Genomic DNA, 18,011 nt, shown 5'->3' with positions numbered 1-18,011 from the left:
ATCAAATACTGATCTGAAATACAAAGGGAAAAAATAGGAGGCTCTCTTATACAACCCTGGGTAACAGAAAAAGTCAGGTAGGAGTCAAAGTAAGCCCATGTGAGCACAGATGAGCAAAAAGAAATTCAACAACCATAAATCAATTCTTAAAGAAGAAAATCTTAGGATGAGATGATTCCACTAGTGAATTATACCAAATGTTCAAAGAATAATTAACTCCAATCTTACATGAATTGTTCACGAAAAAAGGGAGGAATTCTACCAAATTCCTGCTATGATACAAATATGGTCTTGAAACCTAAACCAGAAAAAAACAAAAAACAGAGAGAAAACTATAAACAGACATCACTAATGAATAGCAACGCAAATATATTTCATAAAAAATATTGATAAGGCAAACATACTAAATACTGGCAACAAGAAAAATACTAAAAATGATTACGCATTATGAGCAGGTTGGATTTATACTAGGAAAGCAGGGTTGAATATCAGAAAAACAAAAATAATTTATCATCTTAATAATTTAAAATGTTAGAAATCATATTGTTATACTGATAAATGCAGAAAAGGCTACTGAAAAAATAAAATACCCTTAATATTAAAAATATTTAAAAACATAGGAGTAAGTGGGCCTGTCTATAATAACGTAAATCACATCTAACTAAACTATCTAAACTAAAAAAAGCAGAGTTAAAACAATGATGTCTATTATTACCACTAGTATTTGATGTAATTCTAGAAATGCTTGATATAATAATAAGACAAGAAAAATAAATGGAATAAGCACAAAGCAAAATCATGACTTTTATAGATAATTATGAAAGTCTACAGAGAATCCTAGAGGCAAATTTTAAAAATGAATTGAAACAATAGTATCAACAAAGTTGCAGGATATAAAATTAATCCGCCATCTACCATCAGCTTTTCTTTATATTACCACCAACACATAGCAAGATGAGATAGGAGAATTACATTCAAATAACTACAGATTATACAAAATATTTGGGAATCTACCTACAAAGACATAGACAAGAATTACATGGCTACAATTACAAAGCACTTTACAGAAACAGACAGACTTAAAGAATTGGAAAGAAATTAATTATCGCATGGTTGGGCTGTAACAATCTAATTAAAATGGCAATATTATCTAAATAATTTTAGTATTTCAGTACCATACCAATCAAAGTAGAAAAAAATAATAAATTCATCTGGAGACACAAAAGGTCAAGATTCTTAAGGAAAATAATTTTTAAAAGGGGTAAGGAAGGAGACCTAACAGTTCCACTTCTCAAAACATACTACAAAGGAGTAATCATCAAAACTATTTGGCACTAGTGAAAAAACAGACAAGTTGATCAGCGGGAATATATGAGGTACACAAGATCCAGAAGCAAATAGACATAGCAGTACAATGTCTGATAGGGCCAAAAGCCCCAACTACCAGGGTAAGCATTCACTATTCAATAAAAACTTCTAAGAAAATAAGAAATCAGCCTGGCAAAAATTACATCCAAAACAAGCTATCATATCATGCGCCACAATAAGCTCCAAATGGATAGATACCAAGACACAAAAGGTGACATTATATAAACAAGTAAGAGTAGCAGTGAAGAAGATACTTTTAATAACTACTGACAGAAGCAGAGCTCTTGATCAAAATAGGAATAGAGACACTCACAAGAGTTAAAATGAACAGTTTTGATTACATAAAACTAAAAAGGTCTGCACATAAAAAGTCAATGTACTTAAGATTAAGAGAGAAACAATTAACTATGAAAAAAACTTTACAGCAAGTTTCTAGTAAGGGTCTCATATCCAAAATATATATCCACAATATACTGGGAAGTGATAAAACTACACATAACAAGAGCCATTCCCCAATACACATATGGTCAAAAAACATTAACATGTAGTCCTCAAAAAAGCAAAAAGCAAGTAATAAAACAATAATAACACAAATATGCTCCAAATCACTAATAACAAGAAAAACACACATTAAAACAACTCTGATGTTCCACCTTACATCCATCAGATTGGAAAAGATGACAAAAAAGCAAAATGACAATGTAGGATATTTGGAAGGCCAAGAACATTAATGAACTATTGCTGTTCAGTGATCTGAAAATCATGGTATATAATTTGGAACTCTACACAGTCATTAAATTGTGTATATTCTTCAACCCAGCAATACTACTACCAGGCACATATCTCAAGACATAAAAGAAAGAGCTGGAAGGACCCACAGGCACAAAAAAATTTCAAAGCAGCACTTTTGTTGCTCTGACCAAATCATGGTATGGAAGTGGAATGTAATGGAACATGACTGAGCCCTTAGAAATTATAAAAGTAACAGGTTTAGAGAAACCTGGGAAGATTTGTATATATCGAGGCAGAGTGAAGTAAGCAGAAATAGATAAATTTTTAAATGATTATACTATATTAAGTGAAAGTAGCTTTGAAAGACTTGAAAACTGACAAGCAGGGACCAATTACAAATCCAGAGTGCTGATGATGAAGCATGCTTTCCATATCTAGGCAAGTAGGTGATAAACAAAAAGTGCAGAATGAGAAACACATGGTTTTAAGAGGGAAGAGGGATTGTGCGGGACAGAGAAGGTTGATGACAAAGATGTAAAAAAAGAAAATAAAGCAAAGAACATCAGTGAAGGATTTTTAAAAATACATAAAAGAGAACAAAAGGAAGATTCAGAGGAAAATGGACAAGCAGCACAGCTTTGAAACTAACAACAAAATTATACACTTTTTAAAAAGAAAACTAGTTGGACATAGCTGAAATATGCAGTCTCATATGCAATTTTTTCTGCTCTTGTTTATACATGAAAACATGCATGACTGTTAGCATTTATCACATCAGAATAACAAAAAATACTTTTCTGAAAATAGGAACTTGAAATAACTCCATATTCCTAGGCAATGAGAAGATTGACTAGAAACCTCATTAAGATATATAAATATTCTTAAATAAGCAAGATAAATGACATAAAATAGACATAAAGTACTCAAAAGATCTTTATCAGGAGGCAAAAATCAAAGGCCTAGCATTCAGCAATTTTAAAATACTTTATTTCTAGTAGAATTTTTAAAAGTTTCTATAAAAAAGTAATAGTCATTCTGACTGAATGGTTTGGGAAAATTTCTAGAAGTGAAATAATGGGATGGGATAAAGAACAAATGGGGTTTTTGACTAAGTAACATCTTTAAATATAACTGTCACTGAGAAACACTGCCTTCCCCATTCACTTAACTAAGTTTCAAAGTTTAGCTAGCTGACAAGTATAACTAATTTTTAAAATGTTAAACTGTCAATGTCAGGATCAGGAGTCAAGAAACCTGTATTCTGGTCTCAACTCTGCTATGAACTACATAATACAGAAGAAGTGATATGACTTCTCTAGTCTCAGTTTCTCTCATCCATAAAATTGAAAGGATGGGACTAGAGAAGGCCTATGGTCCTTTTCAGTTCTAAAATTCTATCTGTTTTTAACATTTGATGTTTTTTTTCCAGTTTTAGCAGTCAAGAGCCTATGTTCTAATATCAGGGATGAGGAAGCTGTGGCCTCGAGGCCACATGTAGCCTTCTAGTTCCTCAAGTGTGGCCCTTTGACTGAATCCAAACTTCACAGAACAAATCCCCTTAAATAAAAGGATTTGTTCTGTAAAACTGGGACTCAGATAAAAGGCTATATCCAAGGACCTAGAAGGCCACAATGTGGCTTCGAGGCCATAGCTCTCTACCGAACATGTTCTTAAGTCTACAAATCTCTGCATCTCAGTTTCTACATGTGTAAAATGAAGATAAAGGAAAACTCTTTATAAACCTTAAAACACTCTAATATGTGGTTATTATGGTCCTTCCTTCCAGCTCTGACATTCTAAGTTCTAACATTACATAATCTAATGTTCTTCTAGCTCTAAAATCCTATAATTCAAATGCTGGCAAGTTAAACATTTAATGTCTTTTTAAACCATACATGTTTTTAAATGATAAGATAATTAGACTGAATTTCTTATATTTATTAATCTCCCCTTCTTGTTAAATGACATGGCCACCTGAGACAATAATTTTGAATATGCACTAGCACACCTTTATATACCATGTATATACATACACACACAATATGAAAAGACAATTATGTCTGATTCTATGCTCAGACAAAGATGAAAGTATTTTGTTTATTATGATCACTGATTAGTGCAGGAAAATAACAAAGGACCGCAGAAAAGACTCAAAAGAAACAGTCGGAAAAGATCACACTAAGCAAAGTATTTCCTGAATTACAGGAAGCCAAGAGACCCAGTAAAGCAATGAACAATTCAATCAAAGAAAATCACAGAATTACCTAACGTTAATAAATAATGGACCTGAGAACACAGAATGCTGGAACTATAACAGTCTTTTGAACACAGAATCAAATACACAGTATTAGAACTGGACGAGGCCTCATCTATTTCAAGGATTCTTAACTTGGCATTCTATGAACATGTTTTTTAAAAAAATATTTTGAGAACTACATTCAATATCATTTGTCTCCTTTGTAAGCCTACATATTTATTTTATGGATTTAAAACATTAATCTGAGGAGCCCATAGGCTTTATTAAACTGCCAAAGGGATCCATGACACAAGAAAAACACTAAGGACCAATGATCCAGTTGAACCCCTTCCTGAAGCATAAAAACCACTCTAGAATATCCCTATCTAGTGATCATCTGAAGCAGTCACCATAAAATAAAAATGTGGTTTTAGAGAACAAAGAAGCAAGAAAAGCCCAGATCCATCAAGTTGTCTATCTATTGATGAAGCTTGAAAATAATTTACTCAACATTATTTATCACAATCCTATATGACGAAATATACTACAAGTAAAAGCAACAAAAACAGCAAATGAACATTCTGTGTTTACCTGAATGAGAAGCATTTCTTTCTTTCCATGGTACATTCTTGCATTTTATCTGGTTTTGTCTCTCTTTTCGAAGTCGCTCTAATCTTTGAGCTTGAAGAGAAATATTATAACTATAAGTTTGTCAAGGAAAGTTTACTATAAACAAAGACATAATTAACTACCTTTATATGAATAAAGATGTTTTATACTGCATATGTAGGGGAAAAAAGTCATAAAATTTTAAAGGTGGTACCCCTGAAAGGCAAATACCAACAAAAACATGAAAATGTTCTTGATTTATAATTGAAATTAGAGGATATAAAACATTAATAGAGATCATAAAGATAGTATTAACATGGAAGAGAATAATAAAATGTGAAAACTTCTGTGATTAATATGACATTTCATTATATAAATCATTAATAACGGTCTTAAAGGAATTTTAATGCACAAATGAACTGAAGTGAATATTACATTACAGAATAAAATTACTGTTATGAATTACTCTACCCGTTTCAAAAATTAAAGATAAATGAACTCAGACTAGACTATTAAAGTTTTAAATATAAAATCCTTTATCTAAAAATCATGAAAATTATAAAATGTCAAAGCTATATAAATTAGCATAGCTTTTCTTCAGTGGGCTGAAACAGTTTATAGGTAGTAAAATAAATGATTTGTATCTTTGTAACATTAGTCAAATCTTAAAAAGAACAATTTCTCTTTACCATATTTTGACTCAATGTCCAAAATACTAAGACGACATTTCCACAATTAAAAAGCAAATCCATAATATCATTAAGGTAACACACAGCTTCCATTTACTAACATTCTATATTTCCAATGGCAGAAACATCTAAAATCCCCAAAACAAAACATTAGAAAATAATAGTACAACCAACCAACAAGTCTTTAAAATTCAGGAAGCTATAATTCACAAAAACACCATTCATAACAAAATGCTATGTCCTAAATACACATTTTATTAATTTTTACTGCCTCTGAATGGACCAAGAAAAAAACACTGACCAATATTAAGACTTTTAAAATGCTTCTGTTTCAATAGCATATGTGACTTCAAAGTTCTGGTGCATTTCAAATCAAAAAACAAATCTTTTCTTCAACTGCTTCTAGATTCAGCAAAAATAATTATCTTTTTTTAGGAGAGTACGAGAAAATAGCAAAACCATTTTTACTGGTCTAAACTACTGCGGCAAAAACATTTTGAGGATGTCAATGTAATCAACCAAATTTTATTAAAGAAAAATATATTCAGTTGAAATCATTAAGTGTAAAATGTACAAAAAAATAACACTGCAAAGCTCTTAATTGTATTTTATTGTTGTTCACTTGTTTCCATCGTACCCAACTCTTCATAACCCCATTTGGGGTTTTCTTGGCAAAGACACTGGAGTGGTTTGTCATTTACTTCTCCAGCTCATTGTATAGATAAAGAAATTAAGGCAAAAAGGGTTAAGTGACTTGTCTAGGGTCACACAGCTAGGCCAAATATAAACACAGGTCTTCCTTGCCTTCAGGCCTAGCACTCTATTCACTGTGCCACCTAGCTGCCTTTCTTAACTGCATCCTCCCACATAAATCTATTCCATCTTATCAGACAACAGGACTCCAATGACTTGCATGGAAATCAATTTAACATGAAGAACTTGATATCAATGGTTCTCGATTATATTTAAAGTTTCATATAACTGATTTCAGTAGAATTTTCTTTCAATACTGATAAATGCTATTAATTTTTTCCATAGTGATAGCAAAATCTCCTTAGCAGATTCCATAGGAAGTCAATCTATTTATATGATATAAGATCATGGGATTTGGAGATGGAAAGGACCTTACGGTCCATCTAGTTCAACTCCCTCATTTTATACATGAGGAATGTTAATTGAGTTTCCCATATCTAGTACAGGTAATACAGAAGAACCTGGGATATGAAGCCAGGCCTTAAAGTCCTAAACCATTAGAGAATACTCTCTATTACCACAGATTAAAATAGTGTTAGAAGCTGGAGTTGTGATACCCTATCCATATTATCTTTCTACTAGAACCATTGATCCATCAGTCCTCCTCCACTAAAGTCTTCCTCAACTGAGTCACTGTGGTATAAGAAAGTCACCCTGGTTTCTCAAAGGTTAAGCAAGAGGAGACTAAGCCCTGACAGGTATAAATAACAACAAGAAGGTATAAATAACAAGTTCACTGTATGCATTATCAGCAATCTTGTAAGAAGGATTAAATGTGAAAGACTTAGCTCCTCTATCAAGATAACAACACAAAACAATTCCAAAGAACCCATGATGAAAAACGCTATCTACCTCCAGAGAGAGAACTGATGAACTCTGAGGGCAGACTGAAGTATGCTTTTTTTTATTTTCTTGGCTTTTTATGTTTTTTATTGCAACATGACTAATATGAAAATATGTTTTGATATTATATTGCTTGTCTTCTCAAGAAGTAGGGAAGGTACAGAAGGGAAGAAAATAATTTGGAATTCAACATTTCCAAAAAACCCCCTAATGTTGCCAATTAACTTCCTTCGTATGTAAAGTGAGGGGGTTGAATTAGATGATCTATAGAGTCCTTTCCATCTCCAAAGTTTTAAAAAATCTGTATATGTAATTGGGAAATATTTAATGAAATAAAAGTTTTTAAAATTTTAACTTAAAAAAATAACAAATCCAGTAATCAATGATTTTTATCATCTGGGAACTAGCCATAATCTAAGTATAAAGAATATCAGTGTAATAAAATTATTTCTCCTTACAAACATTAATATGAACTAATGACAAACATTATACATGATAACCTATATATAGGGGACACAATTTTTTTCATGGAATAAAAGAAAAGAATACCTTAAAGCTAACTGAACTAGAGTAAATTTCTTCTCTCCTGAATGGCTTGGGGAAAGAGTGGAGGAAGGGAGAATGTGTTTCAGGGACACATGGAAGACGTGGGATATGTTGTTTAGAATAATTCTACCAAATTCCTAAGACCAGCATCACAGAGCCAGCTGTTCTGGAGGAATGTGTAGTCTTTTAAGAGGCTAGGAAAGCAACAGTTACAGGCAGCAAAATGTCACCTTGGAGGGAGGGCAGAGAAGTACAGAGCAACTCCTAACCAACTTAGACTAATAAACTCCATTCTCATCAGTAAAAATGGCAAATTAACTGTTTGACTCACTGATTTTCTGTATCATTTGTATGTCTGTGATTATTACTTAGTTCTTTATAAATTTTAGATCCTTGCTAACTCAATGGCTTGACTTTGAGGAGGCCAACATCTTACAAAAGACATTCAGAGTGCCAATGACTGTTTAAAGGGAAGAGGGGAAAAGACAATGAACAGGAAACTTTGAGGACTACCAGAAAGAAATTAAATAATGGAAAAATCCCTACAATTGGAGTTAGCCATCCTACTTGCGTGCCCATGGGCAAGTCACTTAACCATACTACTACATCCTAGTTTCCTTACCTAAATAAAACTACTTGCACTACCAATCTCATTTCTGCCGTAGAGAAAACCTAAAAGTACTATAGAAATATGGCTTATTTTAATCTCTTACAGTATTGGAAGCATATGGAAAAACAGATTCTACTACGCTGCCAAATAATACATTTTACCTCCATCAATTAACACATGGCCTACAACAGAGATGGGGAACCTGCGGACTCAAGGTCACATGCGGCCTTCTAGGTCCTTGGGTACGGCCTTTTGACTGAGTCCAAGTTTTATAGAACAAATCCTTTTATTAGGGGGATTTGTTCTGTAAAGTTTGGATTCAGTCAAAGGGCCACACTTGAGGAACCAGAGGGCCACATGTGGTCTCAAGCTCACAGGTTCCCCACCCCTAGCCTAGAACATAGTAAACACTTAATAAAAGCTTGCTGACAAAACGATTAATTCTATGAACCTCTGTCTTCCCATTTGAAAATGGGAATAGTGACATTTGTACTGCCTCTCATAAGGTATATAGAGAGAAAGCACTCTGCTAACATTAGAGTACTACATAAATGTAAGCTGCCGTCACTATCATCATCATCATCATCATCATCATCATCATATTTCTCAGACTGGTTAGGTCAGAACAGTTAACTAAGGATACAGGAATAAGTCCTTTGACCAGTCACGAAATAATAAAGTCTGCCTTAAACCAGAATACCTAGTTATTGTAAGACAATAGGAAGTCATGCTTTCTAATTCTTTGAAAAGCTAGTAGATCAAAAGCTCTTTGTGAGCAGTGACTACTTAATTTTATATGTTTGCATCTTCATCAACAAGGATTGTGCCTACCTAAGTGTTTAATAAACACCTATCAAGATGGAGCAAAAGGCTATATTTAGGCACCCTGTACTACAAGAACACAAGACAAGTATCCTGAAATGTATCTTTCTAAAATACTATATCTCTTCAGGATGTTTCTTCCCTCCCCATTCCAAGGTACTACACACTGCAAATGTTATTCATTCTTTCATTTAACAAACATTCATTATTTATTAATCACATACAAGGTACTAGGTACTACACCTTTTTTTTCCCAAAGAATTTTAGAGTAAAATATAGAATGTAAGAAATAGAAGGGTCCTTAGAGATCAGCTAATCCAAAATCTTCATTATACAAATAAATAAACTAAGGACCAGAAAGAAAGAATGATTTGCCTAAGGTCCAAAAAGCTAATATGGTTGCAGAACCAGGATTCAAACGAAGGAATTCTGGCTCCAAGCCCAATATTCTTTCAACCAAACTAAACTGTTGCTAATAACAACTTTTAGAAAAGCTTACTAAAAACAATTGCAGAAGTAATCAATTAATGTTGATCATCCAAAACAAAGATATGCTATTTTCACACATGACACACTAGAGAAAAACAGACTGTATTCCTTTACACTAAATTTCTCTGTGAAGCAGAAAGAGGTTGTAAAAGAGATGCTCAGGGAGGTGGACTCCCAGCACTGCTTACTCCTTATGTGACCTCAGACAAGTCACTCAATCTCTATGGGCATTATTTGCTCACATATAAAATGAGATGTTAGACTAGAATATCTCTGAGGATTCTTCCAGACCTGAGCCTATGAAGCTCAGAGAATCAGGGCTGCATCCCACATTTACCTGTGTTTGAGCGTCTTCTGATGCCAAAGTCCCAACTTGAGGTAATGTCAACAGACTGGGCATAGACATAGCCCTGAGTTTCAACACTGCTTCCTGGCATTTCAGAGCCATTGTCTCCAGGCACCAAAGGTGGATGAAACTTTTCCAGATCTACATCATGATCAATCAGGACCATCTCACACATCCCTGTGTCATCGCTGGTCACGTGGGATTGCCGGATATGAGCCAGGATGATTGTTGGGTTATCCAAGAAGGCCATTCTTTACGGAGGCCAATTTCCTTAAAAGTCTACTTTCTCCTCTTCATATTGTTTAAAGGGACTACCTAAAAAAATTTAAAAAAAAAAAGGAATATCTACATGAGCTTAAAAAGAATACAGAGAATAACAAATTTAGAAAGGCAAAGTAACTTGAAAAGTCAAAAGGTTTATAAAAGTGACAAATTTTTCATTATGCTATGATGCCTCAATCATACCAATAAAACACATTTCTGTAGTGTGAGTGGTTTTACAAAACACTTTCTCACAACAATCCTAGACAGGTTAAGGCCAAATTCTTAATTTTTCACAGACAGAACTCAGAATACCTTTTCTGACTCTATGTGTTTGAGAGGTAAAAAGAACTTAAGATCAGAGACTGGAAAGAACCTCAAGGTCCAAACTTCTTATTTTACGAAAGAGGAAACAGAAACCCCCAGAGGGTAAACCACTTGCCTGAGGTCACAAAGAACAATTATCCCCAAAAAATTCACATTTCTACACTTACTTTAAGGTTTAAAAAGTGCTCTCCTACTAAAAATTCTGAGATTAGTAGTGAAAGAATTATTAAGTCCATTTTATAGCTGATGAAAAACTGTCATTCACTGAGAGGAAGTGAACTACAGAGAATTGTAGTAGTGTCAGTTTTGGAGAAGGGATTCATAGGATTGTAGATATGAAGCTGGAGGAGACTTTTTGATGTTCTTGTTCAGTTATTTTTCAGTCATGTCTGACTCTTTGTGACCCCATTTGGGATTTTCTTGGCAAAAATACTGGAGTGGTTTGCCACTTCCTTCTCCAGCTCATTCTACAGATGAGGAAACTGAGGCAAACAGGGTTAAGTGACTTGCCCAGGGTCACATACCTACTATGAGTCTGAGACCAGATCTGAACTCAGGAAAGATAAATCCTCCTGACTCCAAGCCTAGCACTTTATCTACTCTGTTAAATTACTGCCTGGAAGAGATTTTAGAAGTCCATCTAATCCAAAACTCTTTTTCTATAGTTGAGAAAACTGAGGCCCAAAGAGGTCAAGTGACATGTCTTCCCAAGGTGACACAAAGACTAAGTACCAAGGCTAGGATTCAAACTAGCTAGCCTTTTGATTTCAAGTCCAGTGATTTTTCCATTACAATTCATTGTTTCTTAAGAATCTGGGTGAGCAAACAGAGATTATACAGTTCTATATCCTAGAGGAACTAGAATCAGGAACTGGGTTGAAATTCCAGTTTTGCTATTTACTGCTGCCTTATCACTTCTATTCTCTGGACTTAAGTTTGTTTTTTTTCCTTCTGTAAAATGAAGATTTTCATCTAAATGACCCTGATGTAATTTTTACTTCCAAATTTTAGAAGACATACATGGTGCCAGAGAGGAAGACTGGCTATTCTGCAATTAATACAATATAACTAAAGAAATAATAGCTCCTTACTTCAAAAATTCAAAGCCTATCACTTCCTCTTCACTCCCAAATTCTCCATCTATGAAGTCACTATTGAATGGAGAGTTATTTCCTCAAACAAGATGATTCCTACTCATCTTTTAAACTCAAATATTACCTCCTAAAGGATTTCTCTCTGGTCTATGAGTGACCACAAACACTCTTTTCTGTCTTGGAACTGTGAGGATTTCCTCTCCACAGCCACCACAAGCTCTACCATGCCAGCGCTCCTCCTCGCGCCAGGACTGCCACCCAGAACTGTGACCCAGATCCAAGCATGGGCAAAGCAAGAGAATCCTGCACCAGCAGAGAGATCCCTGCAATCTCCCTCTGATCAGTCACTTGATTCCCCCTCAGTCTGTGGGCCAGAAGCTCAGGAGGCAGCAGCTGCTGAGAATAATTTTCTCAGTCCATATTTGTGGCCCCAATCCTGACATCTATGTTTTACACTCCTTTATGCACTTCTGCATCACTGTGCATTATATTAGCCCCAAGACCCTTACTAAACTATAAGAACCATGAGAGTGAGAGCATATACTATTGCCTAGGTTCAACTCTCAACTTAATACACATGACTCCCAAATCTATATATCCAGGATCTAATCCTTCTCAAGCTTCAGGCTTGAATCCCCAACTTACCTATTAGATGCCTTCAAATGCATAACCTATAGACATCTCAAAATCAACATGTGCAAAATGGAACTCACCTTATCTTCTAAACCTAACCCTCTCCTCCCAATTTTTCCATTTCTACCAGGATCTTTCCAATTCTCCAGATTCCCAGACTCAAAGTCTTCAACAACTCTTTACTCTCCCTTATCCCTCATATCAAATCAGTTGCCAAGTCTAGTCAATAAGAGCTCTACAACATCTCTCATACCCATCTCCTTCCCTCCAATCACAAGATTACCACAAGTTGTCATCATCTCTTATCTAAATCTGTTTCTAGTCTCCCCTCCCCAATCACAGCTGCCAAAACAGTTTCCTTGAAGTATAGGTTTGACCACGTCACCCTCTAGCTGAAGGAGCTTATAAGTAGCTCCCTATTTCCTCTAGGACAAAGATAGCAGAGAACAGACCAGGACCCAGCTGAACTCCCCCAATATTCCCCTCCAAACAACTTTAAAATAACACCTCAAATCAAATTTTGGAGCAGCAGAGAAAACAAAACGTCAGAGGGAGACATTTTTCCAGCTTAGGACAACTTAGAAACTTGGTAGGAGAGATCTGTAACCCCAGGATGGGCACAGGCCTGAAGCACAACAGGAGCACCAATAATAGATAGTGGAGGCAGCCAGAACAGCAGCAGCAACTTTGGAAGCTCTCAGCTCGGAGATGATGAGTGGGTCAGACAACTAGTCAGAAAGAGATTATAAGGAACCCTTTTGCTTACACTGGGTGCAGCTGGTACTGATTGGCAACTCTACTGCCCATAAGCAGTTCTGGTCCCAGTTCCAAGGTAGGGAGATACACCTGTGAACAGTCACAAGGAAGTAGGGTTCCTGGTCACAGTACTAGGGCCAAGAGGAGCACTACTACTTGTGGCTGCAGGGGAGCAAGGGCCCTTCACTGAGTAAAGACCAAAGAGCAGATCAGTAAAGTAGTGACTCACTTCTCCCAGCATAATACCACCTTAGAAGCACCAAAAACATAGGGTCCAACCCCATACTAGCTCTGGCAGTGGGAGCACAAAAAAGAACCAAACTTTAAAATAAAATTCAAAGTGAAGAAACAGGCTAGAAAAATGACCAAACAAAAAAAGAATCTGAACATAAAAAGCTACTATGGAGGCACGGAAGACCAAGAGATAAACTTAGAAGAAGGCAACAATAAGAAAACAACTACAAGCAAAGTCTCAAAGAAAAATAATCTTTGGACCCAAGGCCAATAAGAATTCCTGAAAAAGTCAAAGAAAGACATAAGAGTTGTAGAGGGAAAATTGGGAAAAGAAATGAGAATGATGCAAGAAAATTACAAAAAGAGAATTAATAGCTTGGTAAAAAAAAAAAGACAAAAAAACCCCATACTGAACAAACCTTAAAAAACAGAATTGGCCAAATGGTAAAAGAGGCACAAAAATTCACTGAAGAAAAGAACTCCTTTAAAAGTAGAATAGGCTAGATGGCGGAGTAAAAGCAGTGACTTGCTTGAGCTCTCCCCTAAACCCGTCCGAATACCTATAAAAAATGGCTCTAAACAAATTCTAAAGCAACAGAACCCACAAAAAGACAGAGTGAAACAAATTTCCAGCCCAAGACAACCTGGATGGTTGATTAGAATGGTATATCGCGCCAGTCTGGTAGAAGAGCACAGGGCAGCATGGGCACGCAGGCCACAGTGAACCTGGAGCAGAACTCAGAGGACTGAATCGCAGACAACTGTGGTGGATTCCAGACTTCTCAACTCAGAAATGCCAAAGACAACTTAGAAGGTCAGTGGGAAAAGTCTGTTTTCTGCAGTGCTGAGAGAGGAGCACAGGGTCTCAGCTCCATTCCCCAAGTGCAGCCTGGGGAGGGGACTGCCTCCTGAGCTTCCAGCCCACAGACTGAGGGGGAATCGAGTGGCTGATCAGAGGGGGATTGCAGGGATCTCTCTGCTGGTGCAGGATTCTCCTGCTTTGCCCGTGCTTGGATCTGTGTCACAGTTCTGGGTGGCAGTCGTGGGGCGGGAAGGAGCGCTGGCATGATGGAGCTTGTAGTAGCTGTGAAGAGGAAATCTTCACAGTTCCAAGGCAGAAAAGAGTGCTTGTGGTCACTTATAGACCACAGCACAGTCCAGGAAAGGAGTAAACACGTCACACTTGATCATAGCACCTTGGAAGAACTGAAAATTTACAGGTCCCTAGAAGTATCTCTGAAAACAACTGCACAAAACCCCTGAAGCTTGGGACAGTACATTCTCCACACTGGAAACAGACTCTTACCTTAACAAAGAGTTTATAACTCTAGTAATTGGCCAAGATCATGAGCAAGCAGCGCAAAAAGAGTCAGACTATATTATCTTACTTTGGTGACAAAGAAGATCAAAACACACAATCAGAAGAAGACAACAAAGTCAAGGCTCCTACATCCAAAGCCTCCAAGAAAAACATGAATTGGTCCCAGGCCATAGAAGAGCTCAAAAAGGATTTTGAGAAGCAAGTAAGAGAAGTAGAGGAAAAACTGAGAGTGATGCTAAAGGAGACCCAAAAAAAATATACTGAAGAAAATAACACCTTAAAAAATAGCCTAACCCAAATGGCAAAAGAGGTCCAAAATGCCAATGAAGAGAAGAATGCCCTAAAAAACAAAACTGGCCAAATGGAAAAGGAAGTCCAAAAGCTTACTGAAGAAAACATTTCCTTAAAAATTAGAATGGAGAAATTGGAAGCTAGTGACAATTTAAGAAATCAAGGCACTGTAACACTAATTCAAAATAATGAAAAAATAGGAGGCAGCTAGGTGGCACAGTGGATAGAGCACCGGTCCTGAATTCAGGAGGACCTGAGTTAAAATCCAGATTCACACACATAACACTTATAAACTGCTTGACCCTGGGCAAGTCACTTACCACCCCCCCATTGCACAACCCCCCCCCAAAAAAAAAGAATGAAAAAATAGAAGAGAATGTGAAATATCTCACTGGAAAAACAACTGACCTGGAAAATAGATCCAGGAGAGAGAATTTTAAAATTATTGGACTATCTGAAAGCAATGATCAAAAAAAGAGCCTAGACATCATCTTTCAAGAAATTATCAAGAAAAACTGCCCTGATAATTTTAGAACCAGAGGGCAAAACGGAAATTGAAAGAATCCACTGATCAACTCCTGAAAGAGATCCCCAAAGGAAAACTCCCAGGAATATTGTACCCAAATTCCAGAGTTCCCAGGTCAAGGAAAAAATATTGCAAGCAGCCAGAAAGAAACAATTAAAGTATTGTGGAAACACAATCAGGATAACACAAGATTTAGTAGCTTCTACATTAAGGGTCCAGAGGGCATGGAGTATGATATTCTGGAGGGCAAAGGAGATAGGACCACAACCAAGAATCACCTACCCATCAAAAGTGAGTATAATCCCCAGGGGAAAAAATGGTCATTCAATGAAATAGGGGACTTTCAAGCATTCCTAAGGAAAAGACCAGAGCTGAATATAAAATTTGACTTTCAAATACAAGACTCAAGTGAAACATGGAAGAGGTAAACAGGAAAGAGAAATCATAAGAGACTTATTAAGGTTGAACTATTTACATTCCTGCAGGGAAAGATGATATTTGTAACTCATGAGTTCTTTGTCAGTATTAGGGCAGTGGGAGGGAAAAAAATTATATGTATGTATGTATGTATATATATAGATAGAAGGCACAGGGTGAGTTGAAGATGAAGGGGTGATATGTGGAAAACATAATTAAGGCGTGAGAGAGGTTTATACTGGGAGAAGGAGAAAAGGAGAAGTAAAATGGGGTAAATTATCTCACATGAAACAGACAAGAAAAGGCTTTTACAGGGGAGGGGAAATTGGGGAAGGTGAGAGAGAATGAGTGAATCTTATTCTCATTGGATTTGGCTTAAGGAGGGAATAACATACACAATGAGGTATGGAAATCTATCTTACCTTCAGGTAAATAAGGGGAGAAGGGGACAAGAGAGCAGGGGGTTGATAGAGGGGAGGGCAGATTGGGGGACTGGATAATCAAAAGCAAACACTTCTGAGGAAGGACAGGGTCAAAAGAGAGAATAGAATAAATAGAGGATAGGACACGATGAAGGGAAATATACTTAGTTTTTCACAACAGGACTACTATGGAAGTGTTTTACATGGCTACACATCTATAACCTGTATCGAGATGCTTGCCTTTTCAATGAGGATGGGTGGGGAAGGAGGCAAGGTGAAAATTTGTAACCCAAAGTTTTAAAAACATATGTTAAAAATAAAAAATAAAATAAAATAAAAAGTAGAATGGGCTAAAAGGAAAAGGTACAAAAATTCAATGAAGAACTCCTTAAAAAGTAAAATTGGCCAAACGGAAGAAAGAGATTGGTTATAAAACTGTATACCCTTTGATCCAGAAATACCACTATTAGGTCTGTACCCCAAAAAGATCAAAAGAAAAGGAAAAGAACCTATGTACAAAAATATTTATAGTAGCTCTTGTTACGGTGACAAAGAACTGGAAATTGAGGGGATATTCATCAATTGAGCAATGGCTGAACAAGTTGTAGCATATGGTTGTGAGGAACACTACTGTGCTATAAGATATGGGGGGGGGAGTTCCAGAAAAACATGGCAAGATTTAAATGAACTGATATCAAGTGAAGTAAGAACAACCATAAAATTATCGTGTACAGTAACAGCAATGTTGCAATGATAACCAACTGTGAAAGATTTGGCTACTCTGAAAACACAATGATCCAAGACAATTTCAAAGAACTCATGATGAAAAAATGCTATCAGGGCAGCTAGGTGGCGCAGTGGATACAGCACTGGCCCTGAAGTCAGGAGGATCTAAGTTCAAATCCAGCCTCAGACACTTGACACTTGAAACTGTGTGACCCTGGGCAAATTACTTAACCCCAATTGCCTCACCAAAAAGTAAAAAAAGAAAAAGAAAAATGCTATCTACCTCCAGAGAATTGATGTACTTTGAGAGCAAATTTAAATATAATTTTTCTCCCCTCCCTTTTTGCTTTTTGTATGTGATATGGCTAACATGGAAATAAGTTTTGCATGATTTCACACGTATAAGTGATATATTGATTGGCTCGTCAGTAGGTGGGGGAGGGGTAAGAGGGAAGGAGAAAAATTTAGAATTCAAAGTTTAAAAAAAAAAGCATGCTAAAAATATTTTTTTTTAAACTGATTTTTTTTCAGTTTCAATTTTTCAGCTCAAAACTTTTCAATCCCTGCCTCCAGTCTACCTTTCCAAATTTCTATCAAACTATTCCTCTTTACACACACACATTCCAGGTCAACTAACCTGCTAGCTAGCTGCTCTATACACTCAGCATTCAATCCCTGGGCTCCATATCATTACAGAGGCTGTTCTTTATACCTAGAATGTACCCCCATTTCTACTTTGTAGAAGCACTAGAATCCTTCAAGGTTCAACTCAGGTACCACCTTCTAGGAGAAGCCTTTTCTGACCTTATTACCTCGCTATCAGTGGGCTTCTCTGTACTCAAATTACCTTGTTTTCATTTATATGTTGAAATGTTGTGCTTTCCTTCCCTCTGTCCCAATTCAACTGCTTCAGGGGAGGGACTGTTTTTAATTCTGTCTTTGTATCTCCAGTATCACTAG

General features: G+C 36.2%; 1 protein-coding gene across 4 annotated transcripts in view; it reads right to left on the bottom strand.

The window, feature by feature from the left end:
* Positions 1-18,011, bottom strand: part of MAPKAP1 (MAPK associated protein 1) — a 319,648-nt gene that overhangs the window by 260,102 nt on the left and 41,535 nt on the right. For all 4 annotated transcript variants that reach the window (XM_020967543.2, XM_078150124.1, XM_020967541.2 and 1 more), the window contains 2 exons: positions 10,035-10,358; positions 4,928-5,017 (listed from right to left, as the gene is read on the bottom strand). In XM_020967543.2, the coding sequence (XP_020823202.1) occupies positions 4,928-5,017; positions 10,035-10,293 (349 nt within the window). In that variant the 5' untranslated portion in view covers positions 10,294-10,358. The remainder of the gene's footprint in view (positions 1-4,927; positions 5,018-10,034; positions 10,359-18,011) is intronic.

This window comes from Phascolarctos cinereus, unplaced genomic scaffold, assembly GCF_003287225.1.
Source record: "Phascolarctos cinereus isolate Bilbo 61053 unplaced genomic scaffold, phaCin_HiC Scaffold_2;HRSCAF=192, whole genome shotgun sequence".
NCBI lineage: Eukaryota > Metazoa > Chordata > Mammalia > Diprotodontia > Phascolarctidae > Phascolarctos > Phascolarctos cinereus.
This window is presented reverse-complemented; position numbering and strand designations above follow the sequence as displayed.